Source organism: Crassostrea angulata, chromosome 7 (assembly GCF_025612915.1).
Source record: "Crassostrea angulata isolate pt1a10 chromosome 7, ASM2561291v2, whole genome shotgun sequence".
Taxonomy (NCBI): domain Eukaryota; kingdom Metazoa; phylum Mollusca; class Bivalvia; order Ostreida; family Ostreidae; genus Magallana; species Magallana angulata.
Window position 1 is genome coordinate 6,248,734 of NC_069117.1, and position 28,000 is coordinate 6,276,733.

The 28,000-nt window shown below is 36.9% G+C and overlaps 1 protein-coding gene across 1 annotated transcript; it reads right to left on the minus strand.

The window, feature by feature from the left end:
* Positions 1 to 236: 236 nt before the first annotated feature.
* LOC128192891 (collagen alpha-1(I) chain-like) lies at positions 237 to 27,962 on the minus strand. Its single transcript, XM_052865921.1, has 59 exons — positions 27,550 to 27,962; positions 23,286 to 23,429; positions 21,061 to 21,289; positions 19,064 to 19,232; positions 18,301 to 18,768; positions 17,795 to 17,842; positions 17,646 to 17,708; positions 17,391 to 17,465; positions 17,059 to 17,124; positions 16,915 to 16,971; positions 16,694 to 16,747; positions 16,449 to 16,502; positions 16,298 to 16,351; positions 15,926 to 15,979; positions 15,702 to 15,755; positions 15,470 to 15,514; positions 15,330 to 15,383; positions 15,187 to 15,231; positions 15,039 to 15,092; positions 14,848 to 14,946; positions 14,543 to 14,587; positions 14,346 to 14,399; positions 14,188 to 14,232; positions 13,878 to 13,985; positions 12,970 to 13,023; positions 11,948 to 12,001; positions 11,772 to 11,825; positions 11,641 to 11,685; positions 11,322 to 11,474; positions 11,134 to 11,187; positions 10,935 to 10,988; positions 10,544 to 10,597; positions 10,379 to 10,432; positions 10,173 to 10,262; positions 10,016 to 10,069; positions 9,840 to 9,893; positions 8,196 to 8,249; positions 8,045 to 8,098; positions 7,840 to 7,893; positions 5,649 to 5,702; positions 5,443 to 5,496; positions 5,185 to 5,238; positions 4,965 to 5,072; positions 4,683 to 4,844; positions 4,448 to 4,555; positions 4,295 to 4,348; positions 4,151 to 4,204; positions 4,014 to 4,067; positions 3,817 to 3,924; positions 3,609 to 3,662; positions 3,470 to 3,523; positions 3,222 to 3,383; positions 3,046 to 3,099; positions 2,899 to 2,934; positions 2,697 to 2,732; positions 2,263 to 2,602; positions 1,941 to 2,050; positions 1,552 to 1,821; positions 237 to 769 (listed from the first exon to the last, which is right to left on the minus strand). Exons 1-59 carry the CDS (start codon positions 27,710 to 27,712, stop codon positions 623 to 625), a joined length of 5,310 nt encoding a protein of 1,769 aa, XP_052721881.1. The 5' UTR covers positions 27,713 to 27,962; the 3' UTR covers positions 237 to 622.
* Between the last annotated feature and the right edge of the window lie 38 nt (positions 27,963 to 28,000).

The following is a 28,000-nucleotide window of genomic DNA, read 5'->3' on the forward strand; positions in this document are numbered from 1 at the left end:
GTAGTGACAAGGGCTAGTGTAAAACAAAGGCATCATAAAATAATGGCAAACTACGTAAACAGATCTTGATATAAAAACGATATAGATGAGCGAAATTAGTTTTTTTGCTCTTTTTTGTAAACTTTAAATTCAAACTGAAATAAATGTAAACACTAATTGTGTCGATCATAATCCTTTCTATTTATTATGATAGTACGATTTTATGGTTAACTGACACAAAATAAAACAAAACAAACTGAGTGTGCAATCAACTTTCATTCAGACGTACACAATGAGCGACTTAATCAGAAACAGTGAGCGAAATATGGGGGTACATTATCAGCGTTACATTACTAAATGGTTACCGTGGGGTGTAGATTACAATTAATCGTAACCTTATATAACGGTTAATCACAGTTTCGCTATAAATGATAAACCGAGTTTACCACAATTATTTCTCACAATTATCTAGAATAATCATATGTCCGAAAGCCTACGGTGATTATAGTTGAGAATACCTTGTATAATAATCATCTACTCTGATTCAATGTGTGTGTGTGAAGCGCCTCTTAATAAATACACAAAAATATAACAAATTGTCCCCTCTAATGAAGTATCTGATATAATCTAAAGAGTCTTGAGTTTATGTGGAGAAGCATACGGGTCCGACTTCGAATCCGAATTGCTGATCTGTCTGGCCGTAATCCGTGGGAATAAAGTCTATTATAGGCAAACTCTCAACCTTCTTTGTCGAGATTTCAAATATAGTTTTCCCATCTCCCTTTCTTGACTGAAATAAAACAAACTAAAGTGTTTTACTGATATTAAACTTCAAGAGCTTTATTCATTTCAGTTTATGCAAAATTGTATCAACCTGAATAGTTTTCTAGATTTATATAATCATGACCTGTAGGTATGTGTTTATGAATGTGTTACATGTATATGTATTATAAAATGAAAAACTGTAAATTATAAAAAAGTGTTTTACTGAACCTTTGGTTTTTTTTTCTTAAAAGCAATGATTTATACTTTGATAATTATTTTCTTTTTCTTAGTAGTAATGACCCCAAGTGGAAGTCCTGTGAGTAGCGACCATCTATAGCTACATTTTCTGACCCTTATACTACAACTGAACTAATGTGTAAACATTGCCTATCCCTCTATTGCATTTTGTGCAATATTATTCCACTGTGTAAAGCTTACCAAGAAAAGTTGTTTGCTATGGCATTCTGTGCACTATTGTTTTAGTTTGTTTAGCTTACTTTCTGTACATCTATTACATTCTGTGCAGTATCATCCTTATATGTTAAGCTTACATTTACATGTACTTTTTGTTTGTCAATGACCTTCTGGGAGTATTGTTGTAATGTGTTTAGCTTACCTTCTATTCGTCAATGACATTCTGCGAATATTGTTGTTATCGGTTTAGCTTACTTTCAGTCTTGTTACAATGTGTTTAGCTTACTTTCTGTTCGTCTATGACATTATGCGCCGCATTGTTGTAATCAGTTTAGCTTACTTTCAGTCGTCTATGACAATCTGTTCAGCATAGTTCTAATGGTTTTAGCTTACCTTACAACCGTCTATGACGTTCTTCAAGTCTTTCGTTTTGTGTTGGGATTTGTCCGCGCCCTCTAGGATAATGGCGCGGTTTTTATCTTTGTACATTTCGTCATACCATGCGAGCGAATTCTTGCAGTAATACGTGAATGTTTGCGTCGCTCGCCCACTGAACAGTCTCAGAAGGTTCAGTTGTATGTCATCCGGGTACTCAATCATAAATCCCGATTTAAGACCACTGAACGATTGTCCCTTCTCTTCATTTCTGTAACTTAATGGAGACTGCAAAAAAAAATAACCCTTTTAAATCAATCAACGCTCATTTGCTGCTAAGAGCATGTCAATCAACATACCTACAGACTGAGATTTGGTAGAGTGTATCAGAGTAAGTGCTTGGTTACCATTTTGGTATCATCTGTGGGGTAAATGCAGGTGCTTCCTGACGACATGTTACACCACACCTTGATGGCGTCACCCGAGGCCCCCAGAGTGGGATCGACCCAGTACCATCCTGTTTAAGGAATATATAATCAGCGATATATCGACTTTTGTACAAAAGCTAACGTAACCATTAATATAATTTGTTTAAGGTGAAGTTGACTTTTATATCAATCAATTAAAGACGTTAAAGACTCGAAACATAATGATATAAAAAGTTACAGAAAATTTATGTGTTTATTAGTTATAGTACAATGAAATTTGTTGCTGTTAGCCATGACTGACCGTCAGTAGATCCTGGGTTTCCAAGTTTGATGTCGTTACAGGAGCTAGCAGGGTTGCCCTCTTTCCCGGTCGGGTATTTGATCATCTGAATCTCTTCATCTAGTTTTTCGATCTGTCCAAATAATTTTCCAACAAGGAGAGTGACGCCATCTTGGAGTTCGTAGCTCTTGCTTTCCATTTCCTGAACAATTTGGTTGAGGTCAAACTCCAGGGAATTTTGATTGACTTGGTTGATCGCACGCTTTCTTCGGCCTCCTACTTTTGGCGCGAACGCAGAGGAGAAAATGTCAGCGGGGAAGGCTTGGGATGCTCCTGGAGGTCCAGCCGGCCCAGTGGGTCCCTAATGTTCAATGACAAAATTTTCAAAAAGAAGTGATAAAAATAGTATCTTTTGTAAGTAAAATGTTTAAAATATAATAAGACCGTTATCTTACCGGAAGTCCAGATTCTCCCTTCTGTCCGGTATCACCCTAGGTAAAAAATATGACAATCAAAATATCATTATTTAAAATACAATAATAGATCTGAAAACAAAATGATATCTAAAAATTTCAGGTTATTTCATTGTAAAGGGTAGCATAGCAGCAAACGATGAATTAGACACGTGACAAAAACAGATCCTATCAGACACATTACCCGCTCTCCTTTAGGTCCCGAGGGTCCTGGAGGTCCCTAAAAAAAGGATGAAACGTTTTAATTTATTAGCATGAAATTTCACAATATAAAATTAAGGCTGGTAAAATGTACAAGTTAACAACAGGTCACAAGGACCTTACAACTTACTGGCAGGCCTGACGTTCCTTCCGGTCCAGGGAATCCGGGAGGTCCCTCTGGTCCCTAAGCAAAAAAAAAAAAACCCAAAAACTCATGGATTGGAAGATCTGTCTTTTAGCAATGGAAAGTTTCTGATATGAAGTGTTGCTATGTGTTTATACTGTTTATTGTATAAAATGACTTACAATTGGTCCTCTATCGCCCTTTGGTCCCGGGGGTCCGGGCTCACCCGGCTCTCCCTTCGGTCCGGGATCACCAATAGCTCCTGGAGGTCCCACTCGTCCCATGTGACCTTTCATGCCCTTCTCCCCTGTCTCACCTTTAGGACCAGTGGGTCCGGGTTGTCCCTGTAAAAAATGTCCATTTAACATATTCGTGATTACATCTATACTACTTACTATTATCTATAAACAATAGTATAAACATTCCTTACTATCAGTCCCTGTTCTCCGGGTATTCCTGGGGGTCCCACAGCACCTGCTTCACCCTATCAATAGAATGTTTAGAGAGTGACCAGATCTTAAGACTGCATATTATTTATCACTCTATATTTGGCAACTCTGGGAACTTACCACTGGACCAGCTGCACCGGGAGGTCCCGCCGGGCCTGGAGCACCTGGGTTGCCCTGAATAATTTAATAATATATTATTATTATGATTATTAATTAGTATATTAATATAAAAATTTTGAAGGTATAAAAAGTGTCTAATACATTCGATTCATTTATGTCATTTCTTGGTTTCATTGTAATTAGAATCAAGAATTCTTTCATTACAGACCTGTGGTCCTTGTATTCCACGATTTCCGGGTGGACCCGGAAGTCCTCGGTCTCCTTTCTCGCCAGCTGAACCAGGCTCACCCTGGATACCTGGACGTCCCATCTCGCCCTGATAGTAAGATGTATAATTCAATTAAGTCCACCACGCTGTATTGGGGTTACTGTCATGTAGAAATAAACAACACCGCTGTTACTTACTTGTTTTCCGGTTTGTCCCGGAAGCCCAGGCTCGCCTGGGGGTCCTGGTTGACCCTAAAATCATGATTATTTCCTATGTTAGATAAATATAGAAGTTAATTCAAAATCAAATTGATAAATATTAAAATAAATCATACGACTGGTCCCATGGGTCCCTGTTCTCCGTCCGGTCCGTCACGTCCGGCCTCGCCCTGCAATTACAAGACAATGCATTACTCTTATCTGCACGGATCAGTTTACAACATCAGATAATATACTGGTTTATCACTGGGGTGCGTTACCTTCAAGCCTGGGGAACCTTGGGGTCCGGGAACACCTGGCGGACCTGACATCCCCTGGATTATTAAGAAAACAAATTTAAATTCTATACATACAAAACAAAAATTTCACGATATATGTATCAAAGTACATGTAATTTATTGATTTATATTTACCGGATGTCCCTTTGGTCCCGGCACACCTGGCTCTCCTCTGATTCCTGAAGGGCCCTGGGGACCAGGTCTTCCGTTCTCTCCTTTGGGTCCTGGTTCGCCAACTGGTCCCTATTAGAAATGAATCATGTACTACGTTTTCTACAAATTCCAGATCTTCATTCAAAATCTTTGAAATAAAATGTTTGCTGATAATTTATAATTTTCGATTTTTAGAATATAGATATCCGTCCCTTACAGGAAGGCCGTCCGTTCCCGCTGATCCGGCCGGTCCGGGAATTCCCTGCTCTCCTTTCAGACCCTGCTTTCCCTCTAATCCGGGAGCCCCGGGTTTTCCTGTTTGACCCTCTGGACCCATCGGTCCGGGCTCTCCCTGCGGTCCTGGAGCGCCGGGGGGACCCTACAATGTATCATTTTTTTTACTTTGTATACTTCCTGTGGTCGTTCTGACGTGTAACCTTGGAACAGTTCAGCTATATATGTATTATTTAATTGATTATCAGAGAAGTCAAACACTCACGTCCATTCCTCTGTCTCCCTGCTCGCCTTTATCTCCGGGCGATCCTGGAAGTCCCTGGAGTCCTTGTAATCCCGTCATGCCTGTCGCCCCTGGTGGACCCGTGGCTCCCTGTAATCATTTGGGATCCGTATAGATACCTTACAAACTTACTTAAGTAAAAGTGGGTAATTGCAACGATTCTTCCTATTCTAAAACACAGATACAGGTGTGTTGTACTCACCTTGTGGCCCGGGGGTCCCTGGATACCCTGTATGCCTGGTTCTCCTGGGTTTCCCTATGCAGAAATAATAACCATATTGTAAACACAACATTAAGGTTGACTGACGTTTAGCGCATGATAATATAATGATTTGTATGCCTGTTTCTACTAAGTGTTCCTTCACACGTGATTTCAAGATTAAAAGCACAAACAACTAATACTTGATATAGCATTTTGGGACGGTTTTAGACTTTAAGAATACTAGTATGGCTGACATACCATTGGTCCCACACTTCCTTGTAAACCTTGTGGTCCTCGAGGTCCAGGTGGTCCCTACAAAGATAAAATGTCCACGTGAAACGTCATGCGACCCTGCCTTAGTTTAACGTTTAAATTTACTAATTAATAATTTCCCTTGTCATATTTTTTCGTAAAATCAATTAAAAAAGATATTCTGAAGGACTAAACCCATGTTAAGTATTTACCATTTCTCCGTGGTCTCCTTTCGGGCCTCTGGATCCTGGCTCACCCGCTGGTCCCTACAAAACGTTTACATCATTCAGTAAGAATTAAAGATACCAACATCATTCAGTTGAACAATAAAGACGCCAACATCACTCAGTAAAACAATAAAGACGCCAACATTATTCAGTAGAACAATAAAGACGCCAACACCATTCGTAGAACAATCAAAAGGCCATCATCATTCATACAACAATACAGACGCCAACATCATTCAGTAAAACAATAAAGACGCCAACATCATTTAGTAGAACAATAGAGACGCCAACATCATTCAGTTGAACAATCAAGACGCCAACACCATTCGTAGAACAATAAAAAAGCCAACATCATTCAGTATAACAATCAATAAAGCCAACATCATTCAGTAGAACAATACAGACGCCAACATCATTCAGTAAAACAATAAACACGCCAACATCATTCAGTAGAACAATAAAGACGCCAACATCATTTAGTAGAACAATAAAGACGCCAATATCACTGAGTAAAACAATCAAGAAGCCAACATCATTCAGTAGAACAATCAAGAAGCCAACGTCATTCGGATAAACAATAGAGACGCCAACATCATTCAGTAGAACAAAAAAGATGCCAACATTATTCAGATAAACCATACAGACGCCAATATCATTCAGGAGAACATTACAGACGCCAATATCATTCAGTAGAACAATACAGACGCCAACATCATTCAGAACAACAATCAAAAAGCCAATACCATTCTGTAGAACAATACGAAAGCCAACATCATTCAGTAGAAAAATAAAGACGCCAACATCATCCAGTAGAACAATAAAGAAGCCAACATCATTCAGTAAAACAATAAAGACGCCAACATCATTCAGTAGAACAATACAGAAGCCAACATCATTCAGTAAAACAATAAAGAAGCCAACATCATTCAGTAGAACAATAAAGACGCCAACATCATTCCGTAGAACAATAAAGACGCCAACATCATTCAGTAAAACAATAAAGAAGCCAACATCATTCAGTAAAACAACAAAGACGCCAACATCATTCCGTAGAACAATAAATACAACAACATCATTCAGTAAAACAATACAGACACCAATATTTTTTAGTAGAACAAAACAGACGCCAACATCATTTAGTAGAACAAAACAGACGCAAACATCATTTAGTAGAAAAATAGAGAAGACAACATCATTCAGAAGAACAATAATAAAGCCAACATCATTCAGTAGAACAATAGAACGCCAACATCATTTAGTAGAAAAAAAGACGCCAACATCATTCAGTAGAACAATAAAGATGCCAACATCATCCAGTAGAACATTAAAGAAGGCAACATCATTTTTGTAGAAAAATACAGACGCCAACATCATTCAGTAGAACGATGAAGACGCCAATATCATTCAGTAATTATTAAAGACACAAACATTTTATTTACAATAAACTAATCTCCTAGAAAATAATGTCTCGAGGAAAAACAATATTCTTATAAACAAACAAGAATAGAATTCCTGGGTCCCCCGCCGGTCAAGCAGTATACTAGTATCGACCAAGGCTGATTTAGGAACTTGACCAAGGTATTAGTGGTATAAACATTTGGTATAAATTTCATGTAAATCCGTCAAAATTTGTAGGCATGAGAGGGCTTACAAGGTCAATTTTTGGATAAAACGGAGTCATTATTGTGGTCAAAGTTCCATAACTCCAACAAAAAGTATCGACCAATGCTGATTTTCGAACTTGACCAAAGTATTAGTGGTATAAACGTTTGGTATAAATTTAATAAAAATCCGTCAAAGTTTGTAGGCATGAGAGCGCTTACAAGGTCAATTTTTGGATAAAACGGAGTCATTATTGTGGTCAAAGTTCCATAACTCCAACAAAAAGTATCGACCAATGCTGATTTTCGAACTTGACCAAAGTATTAGTAGTATAAACATTTGGTATAAATTTAATGAAAATCCGTCAAAATTTGTAGGCATGAGAGCGCTTACAAAAAAGTGTGACGGACGGAAACACGGACGCACGGACGGACGCCCGGCATTTCTATGTCCCCGCTCCGGGTTGCGGCAGGGGACAAAAAAGGATGCTGTACATTCTCTTGTAAACCTAAATGAATTAAAAGCATGTATAAACAAGATTAACATAGGGATTGCTATAATGAAATGTACTCACTTTGTCTCCTGGTTCTCCAGGGGGACCTAATGGACCGGCAGGTCCTGGGTATCCCTACAACAAAACTTAACATCAATACTTCAGTATCTACAGGTTTATTAGCCAGTATTCTGTATTTAGAGTAATCATCATTATAAATCATTACTGAAAATATTTGTAATTTATTTGGTGTTGTATTTAAAAGATGAATCAAAATAAGAATTACTCTTGGTCCCGGCGATCCCTCTGGGCCCGGAAATCCTGGAGCACCTTCAAGTCCCTAAATGCAGAAAAAATCTTACTACTGGAAGCTTAAAAAATCAAGCAAATTCACGAGAATCGGCGAGGTTTACAAACTGTTCACAGAACATACTTACCGTATCACCTTTTGTTCCTGGAGGTCCCTCGGAACCAATAGGTCCTGGTGGCCCCTATACCAATAAATATATAATCTATAATTAATGAAAGAAAAGGTATGTAAGCCCAAATACCTTACGCTCTCCCATTACTTGATAATACTACCCAAATTGAAAGGCAGGGTATGCATTAAATACACAAAATATTTTGAAAATAGTGTCCTTCACTAATTTCAATCTATAGTTAAAAATAACTTTAAATTGAAAATTAGTAAGAACAAAGCTCAAAACGTGTTCCTTAGTCTTTAACAACAAAAAATTCTAAATTCAATGGTGCCAATATTCCCAGAAAAATAATGAAATTAAAATTTCCTGGTATATGTAAATCTACACATTGTTTTCAAAATGCATGTAAAGATTTACTTCCATGCAGCAACTCAAGACGAGTTGCGCTTACAAACTGCTTATTACTATATTCAATATAAAGGCAAAATATTATTAAATTCTGAGAAATGGTTTGACTGAACTTGCGCTTCAAAAACTGTCCATTATGTCCATAACCATATTCAATATTATGCCAATATATATGCCAAGATAAAAAAAGGCCAAAATTCCCAGGAAAAAATGGACTCAAAATATCCTTAATACCTACAAAGTAAAGTTTTACAAATTTCCGTGGATCAATTTGAGAGAAATCAATTTTGAGAAAATCAATGGAATCAGAATATTCTGGTAATATGTAAAGTTAGACGATGTGTCCGAAATGCCTATAAAGTTTCACCGAATTCCATGCAGCGGTTAAAGAGAAGTTGCACTTACAAACTGTTCATTAAAATATTTTATACAGGGACAAAATTCTACGTTCAAAAAGGCCAAAATTCACGAAGAAATAATGAAATCAAAATTTCCTGATATTAAGCACATCTACACACTGTGTTCTAAATACCTACAAAGTTTCACTAAATTTCATGCCTTGGTTTAAGAGTAGTTGCACTTAAAAAAGGGATTGTTGGACTGACCGTCTTACTGACTAAAGGAGAGGTCAAAAACATAAACCCTTCGCAACTTCGTATATATATCCACATATACACTTATATATTGTTATAGATATACATATAATGTAGAACATAAACTTTACTGACGGATTGACTGACGGACGGAAGGGTCCAAAACATTATACTCCTCGCAACTTCAATGAGTTGGGTATAAATATATATTATATTTACTTTTATTATACCTCTGTAAATATTTTCAAATAATACTTTCCATGCTATCTGCCCATTGTGAATAGTCATCGAAACTATTCACCTCCCTGCCTTTTTAAACTCGGAACACCTCTGAATCCGATCGCTAGATTAAATTCAAAGTTCAATAACTCTAATTTGCTTATCATTAAGAAATTCTTCAGCGCCGACAAATAACTTTTTTTCCCATATAATAAAATACTAGTACCTATTTAATTACTATTCGGGCGATAGCAAGCTTCGCCTCGTGAAATAGTTGCTGTCTTAGGGGACAATAAACTTACCATCGTTCTCATAACCAGAAAATAGGTATATGATATATTTATATAACGATGTCGTAGCATGGTCTTTATAGTGAAATATACTTAATATAGTTCATGAATTTCCCTTGAAATATTACGTCATAGCTATAAATACCTACCGGTACTCCCGGGCTTCCGGCTGGTCCAGTATCACCAATGTTACCTTTTTCACCCTGAATAAAATTGGATAATTGTTAATCTCTACAATGCAGGTTGTTTTCAGCAATCGTACTTCAATCACAGTGCTTATTGTAAATGAGAGACAACTCTTTATTGTTTTATTGAGTTACGTTACCCTTGGTCCCAGCGGTCCAGGAGACCCGTGCTCACCAGCCGGTCCATCTTTACCCTTAGTGAAGCACAAAAACATCGATAAGTACAACGAAACCACGAAAATACTTTTCCCGTTTTATTAAAAATATTACAAGATAACACACTGGTAGAGTACATACCTGAGGTCCCGGGTAACCTCTCAAGCCTTTAGCGCCGGGGGGTCCGGGTGGTCCCTGTACTCCCTCGTTTCCAGGTGGTCCCGGAGGTCCCTTGAGGAAAAATGAATAAAGAAAAATTTTGTTATAGTATTCATATTCGTAATGAATTGTTCGGCTATAGGTCTTAAAGTCGTGTTAACGTGATCTAGAGTATTCTAAGTACATACCGGATGTCCACGTTCGCCTGCGGCACCCGGAAGTCCGGTATCTCCCGGCATCCCCTGCAGAAAAAAATATATCAGAAATCACATGTTTTGTAAGTTTATCAAGAAACTACACAAATCGGAAAAGATACATCATTACCTGCATCTTTCTTTCAGGTTGACGCTTACCTGGTTTCCAGGTGTTCCTCTGTCTCCCGGGGCTCCGGGCTCTCCTTGAGGTCCCTAGATACAGAGCAACCAATATTGTAGAGATCCTGTTACTACAGATTCCAAACACATTCAACAGTAACTTAATAAAAGGTTTCTGTGATGTCATTTTAGAGGTTTAATGTAATGACCCTCAAATATTATTCTCCTAGAACCCCTTTATATAGTTTTTTCAAAAAGAGAGTGATCTTTTGAAAACGAAAACCCATGCCTAGTCATCTGTTTGCATCATATTTAAATATAAACATAATATTATTGTTTTATTAATATTTGATTATTGTAATATTGATTGAGTTTTTAATAACATTCTGTCGTTTTGCCTTTATGATATTTACATACAGGTGAGACATACCTGTGGTCCCATCACTCCCATCTGTCCAGGTGAGCCGGGTATACCTGGCTCGCCCTATTTAAAGACATTAAGGTAACTAATCAGTACCAGCTCAGTACACATACAGTATATCATTCTGAACCCATCAATATTTTATGAACATTCTCAAATTAATATGTTATGCATATATCTTTTTTAAGCATAGGAAGATTCCACCTACCGGAAGTCCCCTCTCCCCTGATGTTCCCGGCATGCCGTCTTGACCTGGAAGACCCTAATAAAAACGAATTTGGATAATAAGAACATTTTTGTTTTATATATTTATTCATTCTGTAAATAGTCGTTTGTATGCCCATGATATCTCTTCGATTAAGATAGTCACCTCTAAATACATGGAAAAGAACGTACCTGTGGACCTTGTGGGCCCATGAGACCTGTTGGCCCCGGGGGTCCCTGTATACCCTGCTCCCCCATGAATCCTGGAGGCCCTGGAACTCCTGTCTCTCCCTTGGGTCCCACTTGTCCCACTGGTCCCGGCTTTCCTCTCTCTCCAGTCGGACCCTTTTGGTTTTAATTTCATTATATCATTATAGTTGCATACACAGATCGAACAAAAATCAAATCTTCACGCAATGATAGTTTGATATAAAAAGAACTCTGTTTATGTATCGTTATTTAAATAGAAAGCTATCAGAACTGCAGCGAAGATCGGCTGAGTTTATTTTACCGGAGGGCCTTTTTCTCCGTTATCTCCTTGGGGTCCAGGCAAACCCTGAAATCATAAGAAAATGTTTAGAGAACACGGCCTATAGGTAGTGTTTGTATGGTTCGGCCTACATCTTGCTGTAATCTACCTACAGGTTTCCCGCGTGCGCCTCTCCTACCGCGGCGTCCGTTCCTTCCGGCGGGCCCCTGTAAAGAGCAGAATTCATTATCTTGAAAATCAACTTGCAAACTATTTCCAGTCAAACAAAAGTAAATGTTAACTGTTTTTTTTTCATATTTATTCTTCGAGAAGTAATATATTTACAAACCACGAGTCCTTGTGGTCCTGGGTATCCCGGCATTCCTTGACGTCCCATAATTCCCTGCAATATCACGTTTCATACATGAAGAAAAATACACAAGAAATCATATTGACGCAAGCGTCAAATGGGCCGCAAAAAATATGATTGTCGTATGAATTATTGGTTGTTTGCATAAAAACACACCACAAAGAAGAAAAAAAAGTTGGTTGTACCAATATTTATGTTAAATTTTAATATACTTTCAGCAACTTGTTTTGAAGTTTTACATTTTATCATAAAGAATCGAGTTTGTTAGTGTAAGCATTTCTAATTGTATGGTAATTGCATGATCATTGCCATAGTATGAAGTAATGGGGAACACATTGATTGGTATATTACTCTAATACAAAGTTCAACTTATCATTTTCCTGTTGGAGATTATGTATTTCAAACCATTTAGGTTTTTTGTTGTCGTTGCATTGTATTGGATGAAAACTTAATGCATTAGTTTATATGATTTCAAGGGACCGCATGATAAAATAAAAATGGATTAGTTTGAATTTTCCAGTCAATTCAAAATTCTGTCATATTTTTGCGTAAATTATAATTGATATGGCTGTCATTTCATGATATATTCTACCACATTTTACATTTTTTATAGTGGAATGGTGATCTATTTTTAAATCAGGATTACACACGTGCACTGCATGGTGAACGTCCCTTTTACTTGAAAACTCTTGCTCGCTGTTGTTGTTACATGCCATACAACATTTTCATCAATTGTGAATGTAAATGCTGACATCTTAAACATGCATTGGTTAATCTTTTTTGTGAAATTTAATGATATTGTTTGTCCCATTGTCTGCACTGTTTCGAAGTTGCAACTTTTAAACCTTAGATATGCCTGACGTCATGACGTCAGGCAATAACGGACCGCCTTCCGGCGGCCCGTAATAATTTCCATACAGAATTACTTGATAAACGGTATATAATTTCCAAACTACTACATTCTACATGTTATGAATAATAAAAAAATAGCGTAGTCTGACCTTTTCACCTTGAGGACCGGCGTGCCCTGTTTCTCCCCGGGGACCGGGATCTCCCTGTGAACAAAAAGACCTGACTGACCATTTCATGTATATATCAAACTGAAAACTTTTATTGAAAAATTGATGAAATATTTTACGATTTCAGTATTGTTCTTATTTGGCATAATTTGCTTGTCCCTCTTAAGTTCAATGCCTTTTTATCGTAAGCACATACCTCATCATATATCGAGGGTATAATTTTAAAGCTTCAATAGCTAAAGGCGATGATTTTTGCTGTAACGCAAAACTTTTTTACTTTTGCTCTTTTATGTTGGGCCTTAAAAGTTTATCGAGACGCTTGTAGATAATAGAATGGCTCATATATACATGGTCACGATTTTGGTCAAATTCTATTGTTTCTGTTTTTGTTATTGACAATGGTTAAGGAATGCATTTCTAATAATCAAACAAAATTTGAGAGTCAGTCGTAGAGTTGTAAGCAAGCTACAGAGCTCACAATTCTTTGTCATGTAAAAAAAGATCGTGCCCTGTTTACATAGGTTCAATATACCTGTAAGAAATTTTCTAAAGCTAATTTTTCTATATATTTATTCATTTTAAGCATAAATAAACAGTTCCTAACGTTTAACACATTCATTTTAGGTGTAAAACTAGAAATTTCACGTCAACATTCAAAATGTAAGCAAAAGCTTTGTTTACATAGCAAAGAATTGTAAGCTCTGTAACTCGCTTATATCTCAATGAATGACACTCAAATTTTGGTTGCCCAATAAAAAATGCCTTATTGAACCATTTTTGATTTAAAAAAAAACGGGAAAATAATTTTCGACCAAAACCGTGACCATGCCCCTTTAAGTCACGTTCCCTCCATGCAGATCTCTCTCTCTCTCTCTCTCTCTCTCTCTCACCTTTGTGCCCTCTATTCCCTCCAGACCGGGGGGACCGGGTTCTCCCTGTATTCCTTTCTCTCCTGGTGCACCATAGTCTCCTTTACCTCCCACAATTCCAAGATCTCCCTACAGAAAAAATGAACTCGTTATCTAGTGAAACCTTTCGTACGTGTGTTAATATAGATATAATCTTCTGTAAAAATGCAATGATTTTTTTCACTTTCTGGTTTGCTTCTTATAAGGCTTAAGCCTCTTTACTTAAATCTATCTGGAACCAAGAAGTTATTCATTCAGACAGTAATACAAAATGTGTATATCTTCCACTGACCTTCTCGCCTTTCTCCCCAAGATTTCCAAAGGGTCCGATGTCTCCCTAAAATTAAACAAGTTAAGATAGGTAGTAATGTTTAGAACTGGATTCAAAATTAAAATACGAAATATTAATTACACCGGTGTACCACTTAATACAATGTGAAAGTGACTCACTTTGATGCCGCGCGGTCCGGGGTATCCCGTGATGCCCTGCAGTCCCATCACACCCTACACAGAAGACAGCATATCATAAAGCATATGATTAAATAACTTACTTATATATTCAACTGAAAAGTCAGGAAAGACGCACAGAATTTCTTTGGTGCACGTTTTAACAGTATTTATCCAGAAAACTTCAGGAATGAACTCACTGTGTCTCCCTTTATTCCGGCCTCACCGGGGGTACCTGCTATACCCTGGAAACGATAGAGCAATCAATAAATCAAGAACTTTTACAATTCAAACTATAATATCGTCCTAATCCAAGACTTAAATACATATTCATCTTCCATTCATTCTGATGGACTTAGAATCGTGGCTCACGGGTTATTCAGACTGTAGACCATGAATTTGGACGATGAATAAACACCCCCCCTCCAAAGAATCTTGAAATATAAATATATTTTTTTCGTATAAAATGCTTTTTGCGTTGCCGTCAAAAAACTGTCCAACTTACTGGAGGTCCAACTGGACCTGGTAATCCAGGAAGACCGGGTTTTCCCATAGGTCCGGGAATTCCGGGAGGACCAAGGGGGCCAGGAGGTCCAGGGGGCCCCTAAAACAATGAAAAAAATTATTTGATTACTCAAAAGAACGATGGAATTGGTAAATCCAGGAATATATCACGACAATGACATATATGCTTACTAAGGCCCCGGGGGCTCCTGGCTGTCCGGGGGCGCCGGGGGCTCCAATCAATCCCTGAAAGACAACAGAAAGTTCATAAAATGCACTCACAATCAAAAACTAGTATACCAAATTTGGTGCTCACAACATCATCGCAAACAGTACTCACATCGTTTCCCTTGGGTCCTGACGCACCCTCCAGCCCGGGGAGACCCTGCAATGACAAGGCAAGATACGAACGAGCTTGGTCAACTACATTTAACAGGTGCTTGATATTCAAAACATTTGACTGATATGGAGAGATTGACTGACCGGGTTTCCGATGGGTCCGGGACGTCCTTGGGGGCCAAGAAAACCTCGAGGTCCCTATGGAAAAACAAAAATTTGCTCATTTACAAGTGAGGCAATGTATTTAAGAATTAAGTTCAAAAATGAAATAGAACAGTTCTTACAACTTCTCCCGGTGGTCCCACGGGCCCTGCCTCACCGATGTCTCCCTAACCAAACAAGAAAAGAAAGCATTTAAACACAACCCAGATTGAAATCATCTTTGGCGTAGCAAATATATTAGTTAACACTATTTTCATAGTATACAAATTGTCAATGCTATTTATTATGAACTAATGAGATATTTAACCACTTGTCAGGAGTTTAGAGAACAATTAGAATTGAACCACTACATACCACATTGCCCACTGGCCCAACTGGGCCGGGTGAACCCGTTGGCCCGACGTGTCCCTGTTACAAAGTCAATAAAAATTAATACGGCATTCATCTTACTCCAACCTTTTTCACGAGTTAAAGGGTTTATTTATATTCTAATATTGATAAATTATATGTACTTTCTTTAAAGTAAATTCATTCGAAATTTTATCTTTTTATAAACATTAGATAACATAGAAACTGACTCGTTCTCCTTTTGGTCCTGGGAAGCCAGGCATGCCGGGATATCCAGGGGGCCCCTGAAAAATTAAACAAATTAACATACAGAATAAATGAGATGCATGTCTGTGATATAATTGCCAATGACTGTTCGATCTGTCAGATACTGGACGGCCCAAGCGCTTTAGCACCGAAGACTGTATAATCTATGACAGAATTTCAGTTTAAAGTTTGTATTTTGCCTAAATATTTGTATTTTTATCGCCTATAAACAATTTTTACGAATGATCTGATTCATTTCATTTACCTGGCATTATCTAAACTCGCCAATTATGCCCAAATATGGACATGTTAGTTTTAAAATGAACCCATTATGCCGTGTAAAATATCTAATTTACCTTTTCACCTGGAGGACCCAATGCTCCTCTCTCTCCGTCTAAGCCTGATTTTCCCTAAACCAACCAAATAAAAAGGGAGTTTGAATTTACAAATTAGCAAAGAATAATCAGATTAAAATTTCTAAAACGTTGAAAAAAAATAAAATCAAACCCTGTCTCCAGGCTGTCCTGCCAATCCTTGGAATCCCATTGGTCCGCGAATACCCTAAATAGAGAGATCAAACTGTACATGGTAGGTAAAACTGTTCAGTATTGCAAATTGCCAACAGAAAGTTGTTTCGATATTGTTGATTCGAACATTTTGATAACAGTTCATATGATGATCAATGAAAGTTTCGTAATTCTAGAATTTAAGCTTAAGTTTAATTTGATGAAACACCCATAAAAGTCGAGTACCTGCTCTCCCGGGTTTCCAATGTCTCCTTTTGGTCCATCCATACCCGGAGGCCCCTGCAACAGAGAACACAACCATTATATATATTATCACAAAGTCAGTGCTGATCTTTGTTGAAGATAACACAAATCAGTCGATCGTTTAAGGTGCATGTAGTGTTTGAACAAAGAAAAAATATTTTATGGCTAAAAAATAAGAAAAGTATGAACTGTGGGTCACGTACCGCTGGGCCGGGGATACCGGTCATGCCCTGGGGTCCTGGGGCTCCACGCATTGCAAGCTGAAAGCAAAAGAAAAAAATCGGGTAAATTCCGAAAATGTCATGACTAGTCTAAGTCTCACAGTCCGTGGTTACAAGGATACAAACCATGTGCTGTCCGAGGATTTCTCTGAAGGCTTGAGCTTGGTGGGATGTTTTTGAGGCAAAATTCGCCTGAAATTAACACAATTCAAAATAAGAAGAACATTCAAGTTAAGGTAGATTTCAATTTAAATTATTTAATTAATATCATTACTGCAATAAGTGATACAGTTATTCAAAGGGGCATTCAATTTCATTGCCATGTAATCTTTATTAAATACAATGTTGATTTTGTATCATGCAAATAGAAGTTTAAAATGTATTAAAAGTATTATTTTAATTTATCAAATTAATAATTAACAGAATTAAAAAAAGCGCCTAGTTTTCACAAAACTTACATCTATGATAAAGACATTTCCGGGAGGTCCCGGCATACCGGATGCCCCTGGAATTCCATCACGTCCGTCAAAACCCTGGCGAAAGACACAATTATTTTTGATCCAATGAATGTAAACCAGTTTAAATGAATCTGAGCTAAGATTTAAATAATTATTGAAAAGTACTTATATAAATCCATATATTCTATTTATTTTTAGAAATGTACAATTTCAATTCATGATTGCATCAATTGTCTAAAATAAACGATTACTGACCGGATCACCTTGTCTCCCGGGGGGTCCTGGAGGTCCCCTAGGTCCTGGGGGTCCAACTTGGCCCTACAAAAATTTACTTGAATTATGATATCTTTTAGCAATACGACATCTGAACATTTGAGAACATTGACCACATTCTGATGTCTTACGTATCGGTAAGCATAGGAAACTCCAGTTGACGCGTCGTACTTGATCACCTACAAAAACAAGAAACTGACATTGTACACTGAAGAATCAAAGGCATGAAACAGCTACAGGAAAGTATAGTACAAATCAAACTTTTGATCAAGAACATCCAATTAGTAATTCGAATAGTATTACGATGATACCATATTTGTAATAAATACAGCAAATGATCACGGAAGAGCTAAATGAGACAAAATTGACAGAGATTTGCGTAATAAAGAACTATTTCTTCTATATGCAAAATGTATGGGACTGAACCCCCCCCCCCCCCTCCCCCCCCCCCCCCCCCCGATATTATTGGTTGCTATTGAATGACATTCAAAGAAATATGTTATGAAAGAATGTGTTTTATTTTCTACCAACAATAATTATTTATGACAACCAAGAATATTTCTACACTTTTCTTATAAAATACAACTGTCAGGAACATTATGCTATGGACAATATATACACTATGTCATATACTTACCGGTACCCCTTCTTTTCCCATTACAACCGAGCCTCCCATTTTCCCCACAGTCTCGCCTGTTTCAGCATCCACAAGGAATCCACCAGAGTGATCGAGGGTACCCATGCCTGATTTATCCACCATTACCACTCCACCGGCCCCAGTCGCGCCCATGCCTGATTTATCCACCATTACCATTCCCCCGGCATCAACACCCATTCCTCCGACACCCATACTAGATTTATCCACCATCACCATCCCTCCGGCACCAATGCCCATATCCGACTTTTCCATCATCACGACCTCCCCACCACCCACTGCCATTCCGCCGGTAGCCTGACCCCCCTGGGAACTACCCGAGGTCTCGTTAGACAGCGAGTTATGGTAGGCAGCGGTGTAAAATGCATGGTCACAGTTTGGAGTATAGTATGAACACGCGTCCTGGCCCCCCTCAGCGAAAGGAATGAAAATAAGGTCTTGGATATCTCCCTGAAGAATAAAAAAAATAATTAAGTACTCCATTAATTTTACTGTTGTAAATCGAAAAAAAAGATCACAACCCCCCTCCCCCCCAAAAAAAAACAAAACAAAAACAAAACAAAACACCCCCCCCCCCCAAAAAAAAAAACCCCACAAAAAAAAAAAAAAAACAAAACAAAACCCAAAAACAAAACAAACAGACAAACAAAATAAAATACAACTCTGTTGTCATTTTAGATTCATCTTTAAGGAAAGCAATATTTGGGAGAAATCAAATAATGTTTTGATCTATCAGACTTATTACTTGAAATTTAGGCGAGTCGTTGAAATCCTGACCAATCAAAATCATTCCCTCCGTGTCGAAATTTTTGACGGGTTCTGTGCTACGTTTGAACGATTCTTTATCCCCGAGTTCGCAGTTGATGTATGACGTAAGTCTCCCATAGCTCACGCTTATACCAATTCTGTGCCACCTGAGAAAGATATTATTAAACACATTTATTTAAAATTCACCGATTTAGAAAATAATTTTATAATAAACAATTGTTTGTACGGGTATTCTGATTGAATATTTAGAAAAATTAATTAAAATGATAATTTTACTTGTTTCGGTTAATTTTCATCAGTGCAAACAATGTGCAATGAAATGAGGTTTTGCCTAAAAAAACGTCAGAAGGTTCAAAATTTATACTGTTTTCGTCAATAGGGTTTTGAACCTACAATTAAAACATTTCACTGTTTGTATATTATTTGTGTAACAAATGGTATATTTATAACGAATGCAAGAATTGTATCCCTATCATAGAAAATCTACCATGTTTTTCATGACTTAAAAACACAGACTAAATAAATATGACACCTCCTGATTAGTGTTGGTAGCTTTGATCGTTTTTATTGCAATGCATTACGCATTATCAATGATATTGTACACCCTGTAACAGTGAATTGCGTCCTGGTTTGAAATTGTAACCCTGTATTTGCAATGAATAAAACGAAGAGACTGGGTAGACCTTGCTACAACAGAGGAATTGTATATGAAGGATTTAAGTAGATCGGACAAGAGTAGTTCACTTGTTATAATCATGATCATGATTATACTGATTCAGTGTGTGTGTGTGTGTGTGTATTATAATATAATGCAGTTCTTATACGTATGGCAAAGACAAGTAACAACATGAAAGGTTAACAACATCAGGTTATGATGGTGAAGACCCACTACACTTTTATTTTTTTTAGAAGTTACTTATGAGCATGACAAGGTAAGTTTTTCTCCTTTGACATATAGATAGATTTTGAAAAATTACATTGACCAGCTGAAGGAGAAAAATGTACCTTAAGGTTATATGGAAGACCTCCATATTGCAAGTACTTTCTAATAATTTAATTCTGGTTGTAACGCGGCATTTGATTGGATAGAAAAATTACTAATCCGCTTGACGTAACGTTTGAATTTTGAACAGATTAATATTATTTTTAAAAGTTAATCGGACTCAATTTGTACAGCAAATTACAGAAAATTAAATTATAAGGAATGAACTCAATATCTACCTGAGTTATACTCGTATAACCTGGGTTGGAGCAATTTACACTTTTTTATAATCCGCTTCGCGGATTATAAGCGTAAATTGGCCCAACCCAGGTAATACTCGTATAACTTGGGTAAACATTGAGTTCATTTCTTAAATAAACTTACTAATAACCGATAAAATCAAATATAATTTTTTGAATGTTTTTCTTCTCAAAACTATAACTTTACAACGTTGCGTAATGGGGGCTTGTTAACTACGAATCTGTAAGTCATGAGTTCGAATCCCGATGGAGCTTTCATAATTCTTACCTTTCCGAAAAATATTCAAAATATATTTTTGGTTAAGTGTTGTAAATTTGAAAACTCTAAACCAATGCAAGTTTTTGATGAAAATGTAGTTCTATCCACATTAATAACGATCTGTGTTCAATAACACCTTGTTTAATGCGATAGTGTATTTGAAAGACTTTCAAAGGTGGGGCGGAGCTAATAGTCCTGTCATTGTCATGGAGATAAATGTAAACAGTACCATAGATAATGATTTATATCTACCATGTGATTGGGTTTTTTCTTGGGCTAGAAAGAGATTTTATTATAGTACATGTATAATTATCTATCTAAGGTAACGTACATGCCATATGAAACAAAAATTCCGAAATTTATTTTGTAATGGGGGCTGAGGGGGGCGGCGTATCCCACATCATTTTTAAAATGATGTTATATTTTTTTTTGCTGGTGTTCTCAATATAAGGCACTTCTTTTGATTTTCTTACTTGGTGTCATTTATTGCAAAGGATTCCAATGACGTGGCCTTCTCTACTGGGGTGCGCGCTTCATTGTCACTGAGAAGGAACTTGGAGTTTGGTCCTACGTACAACCCCAAGACCTCCCGAGCTTGTTTGTTGTAAATCGTCAATAGAGGTATAGATAACTTATCGTTTGTAAGATCCATGTTGTTTAATCTAAAGGAAGCCACAATGGAAAATTCCTCCGGAATTGATTCTACAAGAAAAAAAGCATATATAGTCTGTCCCAAGATATTTATGCAGCACATTTGGACGATTTTTTAATAAAAATACACATACATGTGGAAGAAGTGCATTTGAAATAGTTGAAAGGGATAATTTCCAAGATAATTTCATTGACACATTATCATTTTTCATTCGGAAAAATTCACAGGAACGAAAAAAAGTCTCCTTACGGAGTTTTAAAATGGGGAATGTTTACATCTTTCCTCCATTCGGAATACACTCGGAATACATTGCGTAATTTTACAATGTTATCATCCGGGCTTGCTGCAATACTAAATCCCCGTAGACTTCACAATTTTTAGCATTGTATTGAAACCCGATAAGCTAACAGGGGCGGTTTGACTGAGAAATCTTGGAAATTTTTCCTACTTTTGAATGAACATCGTTTGAACCCTGGGGTATTTATAAATATCATGCAATTAAGCAAAATGTAAATCCAGGATATCTTGGGACAGAGTAAAGACGTATACATATGCTCTAAACAGTGGGAAACAAATATATCAGGTTGCACGGGGGACCTTCAACTATTGTGTATCTATTCATACTTGTGAATCGTTATATTTTCAAATCAAATGTGTCGATACAATGGAATCTTTACTATCTATAATAAGTCTATGATAGTTGCTTGATTACTAGTTTGGCTGGAATATATATATATATATATATATATATATATATATATATATATATATATATATATATATATATATATATATATATATATATATATATATATATATATTGCTTCACATCATAGCTGACCGACTAATCTCGTTTTACTGATTCCTGGAGGCAGGGCCTTAAAAATCCTTGGGGGTAGGGGTTTACTAATCCCTGGGGGTAGGTGTAATCTGTTACCTATGGAAATAGATTAACTAAACTCTAGTGGAAGTTGTAATCTAAACCCATGGGTAGGGGTTTACTGATCCTTGGAGGTAGGGGTTTAAAATCCTTGGGGATAGGGGTTTACTAATCCCAGCCTGGGGGTAAGTGTAATCTGTTACTTAGGGAATTAGATTAACTGATTTCTGATGGAACGTAAAATCTGAACCCTGGGGTAGGGGTTTACTAATCTCGGGGGTAAGGGTTTATTGATTCCAGGGGTAGATGTTTACTGATACCGGGTGTAGGTTTTATCTAATCCCTGGAGGTAGGTTTTACTGTTCCATTGGGGTAGATGTTATCTGATCCTTAAGTGAATAGATAAACTGATCCCTTGGGGTAGGGGTTATCTGATCCCTGCGTAGGAGTTTCCTGATCCTTGGAAATAAGGGTTTACCTGGGGGTAGGTGTTATCCAATCCTTAGGGAAATAGATTATCTAAAAACCTCTGGTACGGTTTTACAAATCACTGGGGGTTAGTGTTATCCGATCCCAAGGGGAATAGTTCAACTAACCGTTATAGTATGTTTTTTACTTATCTTTGGGAAAGAGGTTAACTGATTTCTAGGGATGTGTGTTATCTGTCTTTAGGATAGGGGTTTCCTGATCCCTGGGGGATGGGTTTACAAATCCCTAGAGGTAGGGTTATCCAATCCCTAGGGGAATAGTTTTACTGATTCCTTGGGAAAAGGGTTAACTGCTTCCTGTGGTTAGTGTTTTTCTGATGATTTACTGGGGGAAAGGGTTAACTGATCCCTGGAAGTAGGTGCTATTCGATCCATAGGGAATATAATACCCGTTGTATGTTGTAGGATTTTACTTATCCGTGGTAGTAGGTGTTATACGATCCCTTTAGTAAGGTTTTACCAATCCCAGATGGAAGAGTTAACTGATCCCTGGGTATAGGTGTTTTCTGATCCTTAGCAAAATAGATTAACAGATCCCTGAGGTAGAGTTTTACTGATTCCTGTAGGATGGTGTTACCTGATTCCCAGGGAAATAAATTAACCGATCCCTGTGGGTAGGGTTTTTACTAATCCCCGGGAGAAGGAGTTACTTGATCCCTGGGACATGGGCTGTGTTACCTGGGAAGACAGTCTGGAAGTCGGCAGTAAACTCCTCCCCTCCCGTGATTTGGAATGCCCGATTGTCGTCTCTGCCGGCACATACGCCGTTCGTCCTCTTGGAAACAGCTTCTATCCTCACTGCGTCCAACAGATCTATCTGACCTGGAATAGACACACATATGATGATTATATATGAGGGCTATTTATCAAATAGTAACACTTTATGTACGTTGTTATAATACTACTCCAGATTAAACTGATCATTAGTCGGAATGTTGATTGTCATCCATACCATTGAATTGACACGAAATAACAAAATTTTAACAAAGCGATATCCAGAAAAACCACTTTTCCCGGAACCACCCTTGGAGACTGAGAGAAAGCCCCGAAAACAAATGTTGAACATCAGGTCGTATACTAGATATCGTTATCTAATGCATATTACTGAAAAAAAAAACCATTTTAAAGAACTTCTGTCGTTTTAATGAACTCTCTTGTATTCATTAAAACCGTTCACTGAGGGTTAAAGCATGTTCAAATTAAGCAGAGACTCAGTTAAAATCATTAAACAATCTGAAAGGCCTAAAACATTGATCGATGAAAAATCAATTGCAGGAACGAAAATCCCTATCGACAGATATGGAATGATAACTGTAAATCAGATTGTGATAAGAATAAACATTTAATCGAATAGTTTTTTTAAGACTTTAAAAAGAATACTTAGGTGACAGGAAGGTTTATGCGAGGTAGACTCACCCCCCCCCCATTCACCCCCATATATTGAATGGTGAACAACAATATTCATCAGAAAAATCATAATCTGAATTTTTTCTATTTCCGTAAATGAACAAACTGCTAAACTGACTCTGTTTTCACTTCCGTTCCGCGGGTTTTCAGTGTCAGAGTGGTACATACCTCCTCTGGACTACAGAGTCGCATTCCAAAGCTTGATAAAACATTTCAGTAAGTGGTATGAAGTTAAGTACATGTATTATATTATGAGAGAATGTAAATAAAATAAAGATTAAAAGTACATTTTTTTCGATTATAGCAAAAGTCTCACTATTTAATGAATAGCCTTCGTATGTTGAGTGCTGGTATATTTTTCTTACTAGTAGTACATAGTCTAAAATGTTTTAAATAATTGTGACTGATGAGCTAGTAGTTAATACATGTATCTATATCTATTTTTATGTTACTGCACTTCGGTGGTCTTAAATAGGTATTGATAAAAATATCAAAAAAAAACAGAAAAGTATCAGACAACTAAAATCAAATGATAACGATACTAATCTGTAGAAATCCCAGTTAATTTTTGCCGACTGACGGTGAGAAATGCTACAAACAATGATTTTTCATACAAGTTGCAGCTAGAAACATTTTATAATACATTGAATTTCAAATGCTGTATCTTTATGGATACATAAAAATCAAACTTGGAAAGTTGTATGGATACATAACTTTTCTGATTAGCATGACCTATATTTAAGTCAGCCTACTGCAGACGCACTCAGATGTTAAGTCACGTGATTCATGTAGAAGAACTACCGAGAGAAAAATCGTATTCCAATCCGGTATCTTGCCACATGTTTAAATCACAGAATCATTGTAGAATTGGAAGATTTTATCTATGCAAGACTACTAGCTCCTGATTAGAGAGTTACAACTGGGTTATATACGTGCTGAGGCTTGGATTGCAAACAGTTGCCATCCTTTTAAGAGGTTGTTATTGTTATTTAGAAGATGGACAGGGTCTTTGAAAGTCCATAACAAGACTTTAGCAAAATCTACCAATACAATGCAAAATTTGTTTAATGATATATCCCTCCGAGAAAATCTTAGGTGATATGCCGTAGAGCCACATTTCCTTGCGCTATTCTCAAACTGGTTTTCTTAACACATTCTGTGGAAAAACTTAATCATAAATCCAAACAATCTTCGGACATTTTATACTAATATCGTCATTTATCATAAACAAATAGACAAAACATACAGAACACTCTGCAGAATGTTCCAGAATATATGGCTAGGAAAACCAAATTTGATTTTTATTGTTTACGGTGTAATATCAAAGGCGCTTTGCTTTTGCTGAAAATAATACCATCTATTTTATGCATATAAAATCGATGACTATATTAAACGAGAAAAAGGTTATCCTAATTTGGTCGGGATCGGCCTGCTGTCTGATATTATTAAGTTGGGAAGCTCGGGATCGACATTCTTTTTTAAAAAGTTGCTGAAAAGGCATCTTTCCAAGTCAAGGGTTGCTGATCCGCTCTGCTCTACATAAACCTTTGACCAAAAAGACAATACATATGCGGGTTAACAATTACGCCATCTAGTGAGAGTACTTATTTTAAAACTTTTGTGACTTCTTGTTCGGACCAATGAGAGAATGCTTTATAAACAGAAACAGTATAGCAAGATGGCTGCTCCCATGAACAAAATCAAATTCGTAGAAAATGTGGATTCATTCGGTCTAAAAACCGATAACAGTATGTTAAATACTTACTATTCCGTCTCAAATTTATTTGACAACGGTTCAACATTGATCAACTCACAGTTAACATCATTATTGAAACAACGTTTCTTATTGGATCATGTAAACTTGTATGACACCAACCAGCATGCGAGGTTTCTAACCCCGTCAAACTTTGCCTATTCGGTCAAGGGTTTATGTAGAGCGGAGCGGATCAGAAACCCTTGACTTGGGAAGATGCTGAAAAGGGAGTAGGTTGAGAATTTTTAGAGGAAATTTTTTGAAATCATTTGCCATAAAGTTTTTCCCCCTGTATAAATAATATTCTTTAGATTTTTATATCCTTGTTATCAACATTTAAAATCAATAAACATCAATCTACATGTAGTTCTTAATGCAAACGGTGACAAAATTCTTAAGGTGTATGATGACCCCTAGTGAAGGTAATTTTATGAAGGTCAGTATCACAAATGTTGTTTAATATTGCACCAATCATGAACTGTTTGATGGGGTTTGAACTATTGTTGGGATGTTGTGTACTTAGAGTGTGTTTCTAATTATTTTTCAAGTTTACTTGAAAAAAAATACAACAAAGAAAATTACTAGCCTGGATATAAAATGTTTTAAGACGTTCCATACGGGTTGGAATGACAAATGTATTATCAGGACACGATTACTTAACCAACCACCCTGCTTTGCTCAGCCCTCTCTTGGTAGAAAATAGGCTCAAGAAATAGGGTACAACCAAGTATTCGATAATCATTATGTAGTAATTAAGATTGGAATGGAGCCGAGTTTGTTCTTTCTCAAAAGGTAGAGAGCTGGCTATGTATCCAATGTAATAAGATCGTAATAAAAAATTGCACAACGTATTAATTCGATAAAGAACAAATATAATGGACCTAGCACACTTGTTCAAATGTGTTTATATATAGAGCACCTATAACACTTTGTAAGAATTGTGACACAATCAAAGATTAAGTGCAGATTTAATTGGCGGCATCTTGCTCGTGTGTAAGTATATATAAATGTACAACATTTTCATCATTAATAATCATTCATCAAACACCAATTTTATGGATTTCGATGTTAAATATTTCAAAAATTACATATCATCGAAACTGTGAATTTAAAATAATCCACGAAAATTTATGACCGCGCATGATTATTAGAGAACCCACAGATTTCTAAATAATTTGCATCACATCCTGTTTTAAATTAAAAACATTTCTAGGAATATAAAAAAATCATACACCTTCAAAGCAGTTTACATAATGAACAAAACATTTCGTTTTAAGATCCAGTGCAATTTAATAAAGAAATATCTTTTAATCTGAAGATTTGGATAAAGTGTTGTCGAAGATAAGGTTTTTTTTATTACTTTTACTGCACATGCCTACGTATTCAATTTCCTTTGGCTGCCAGCACGAACACAGAAATGCTGACACGGTAAAAACATAGCTGCTTGCTTTTTCCTTCTTTAATAAACGAAGTGTTTATTTGTTTGAATAAATTTACTAATTAGATCATTTGTCACAAGCTTTGATTTCCATAAAATTACACGGCCCTAAAAGTAAATATATTATTATACACTTTTGTTTTTTTTTTAAATTGAAAGCTTGAACAACGTGATCAGTTTTAAAATATGCCAACTACAAAATACATGTTTTGAAACAATACAATAAACATAAACGCAGACACATTCCATTTTATAGCAGAAGTTTGAAAAGTGTGAAAAAACCCAGTGCTTGTCGTTGACATTCATTGTGACGTGGCGACGCCAAGAATCATGGGAAAACTTACCATTTGTTAATGCTACGTTGGCACTTAAACATCCTGGAATTAGTAAAATGGAAAAAATAAAAAACATATTGGTCCTTAATATTGAATACCCGATTCGAACATTTGTCCACATGTCTGAGCGAACTGAGTGTAAAGGTTTCCTCATTGCAATGGAATTAAACATCCAAGTCAGTAAGTCTTAAAATGGCGGTTGTTTCAAAGAAGTTTCTACACCATTCTGTTGAATTTGCTTTAGTCCCAGGGAACGCAGCCCTGTGTAAACGTGGCTTGTCTGTACTTTGGTCCGTTCTGTCACGCCGCTTGACTGTGTGATTTGAGCAGTGACTACTGACTTCCAGGCTCCTGACTTCCACCGGAGCGAGCTACAGTAGTGCTTCAGTGTAGGTAATCTGAGCCGCCGACGGCAAATTCAACTTCAAGTTTTTTAATGTGACGTAGACTTACATTACAC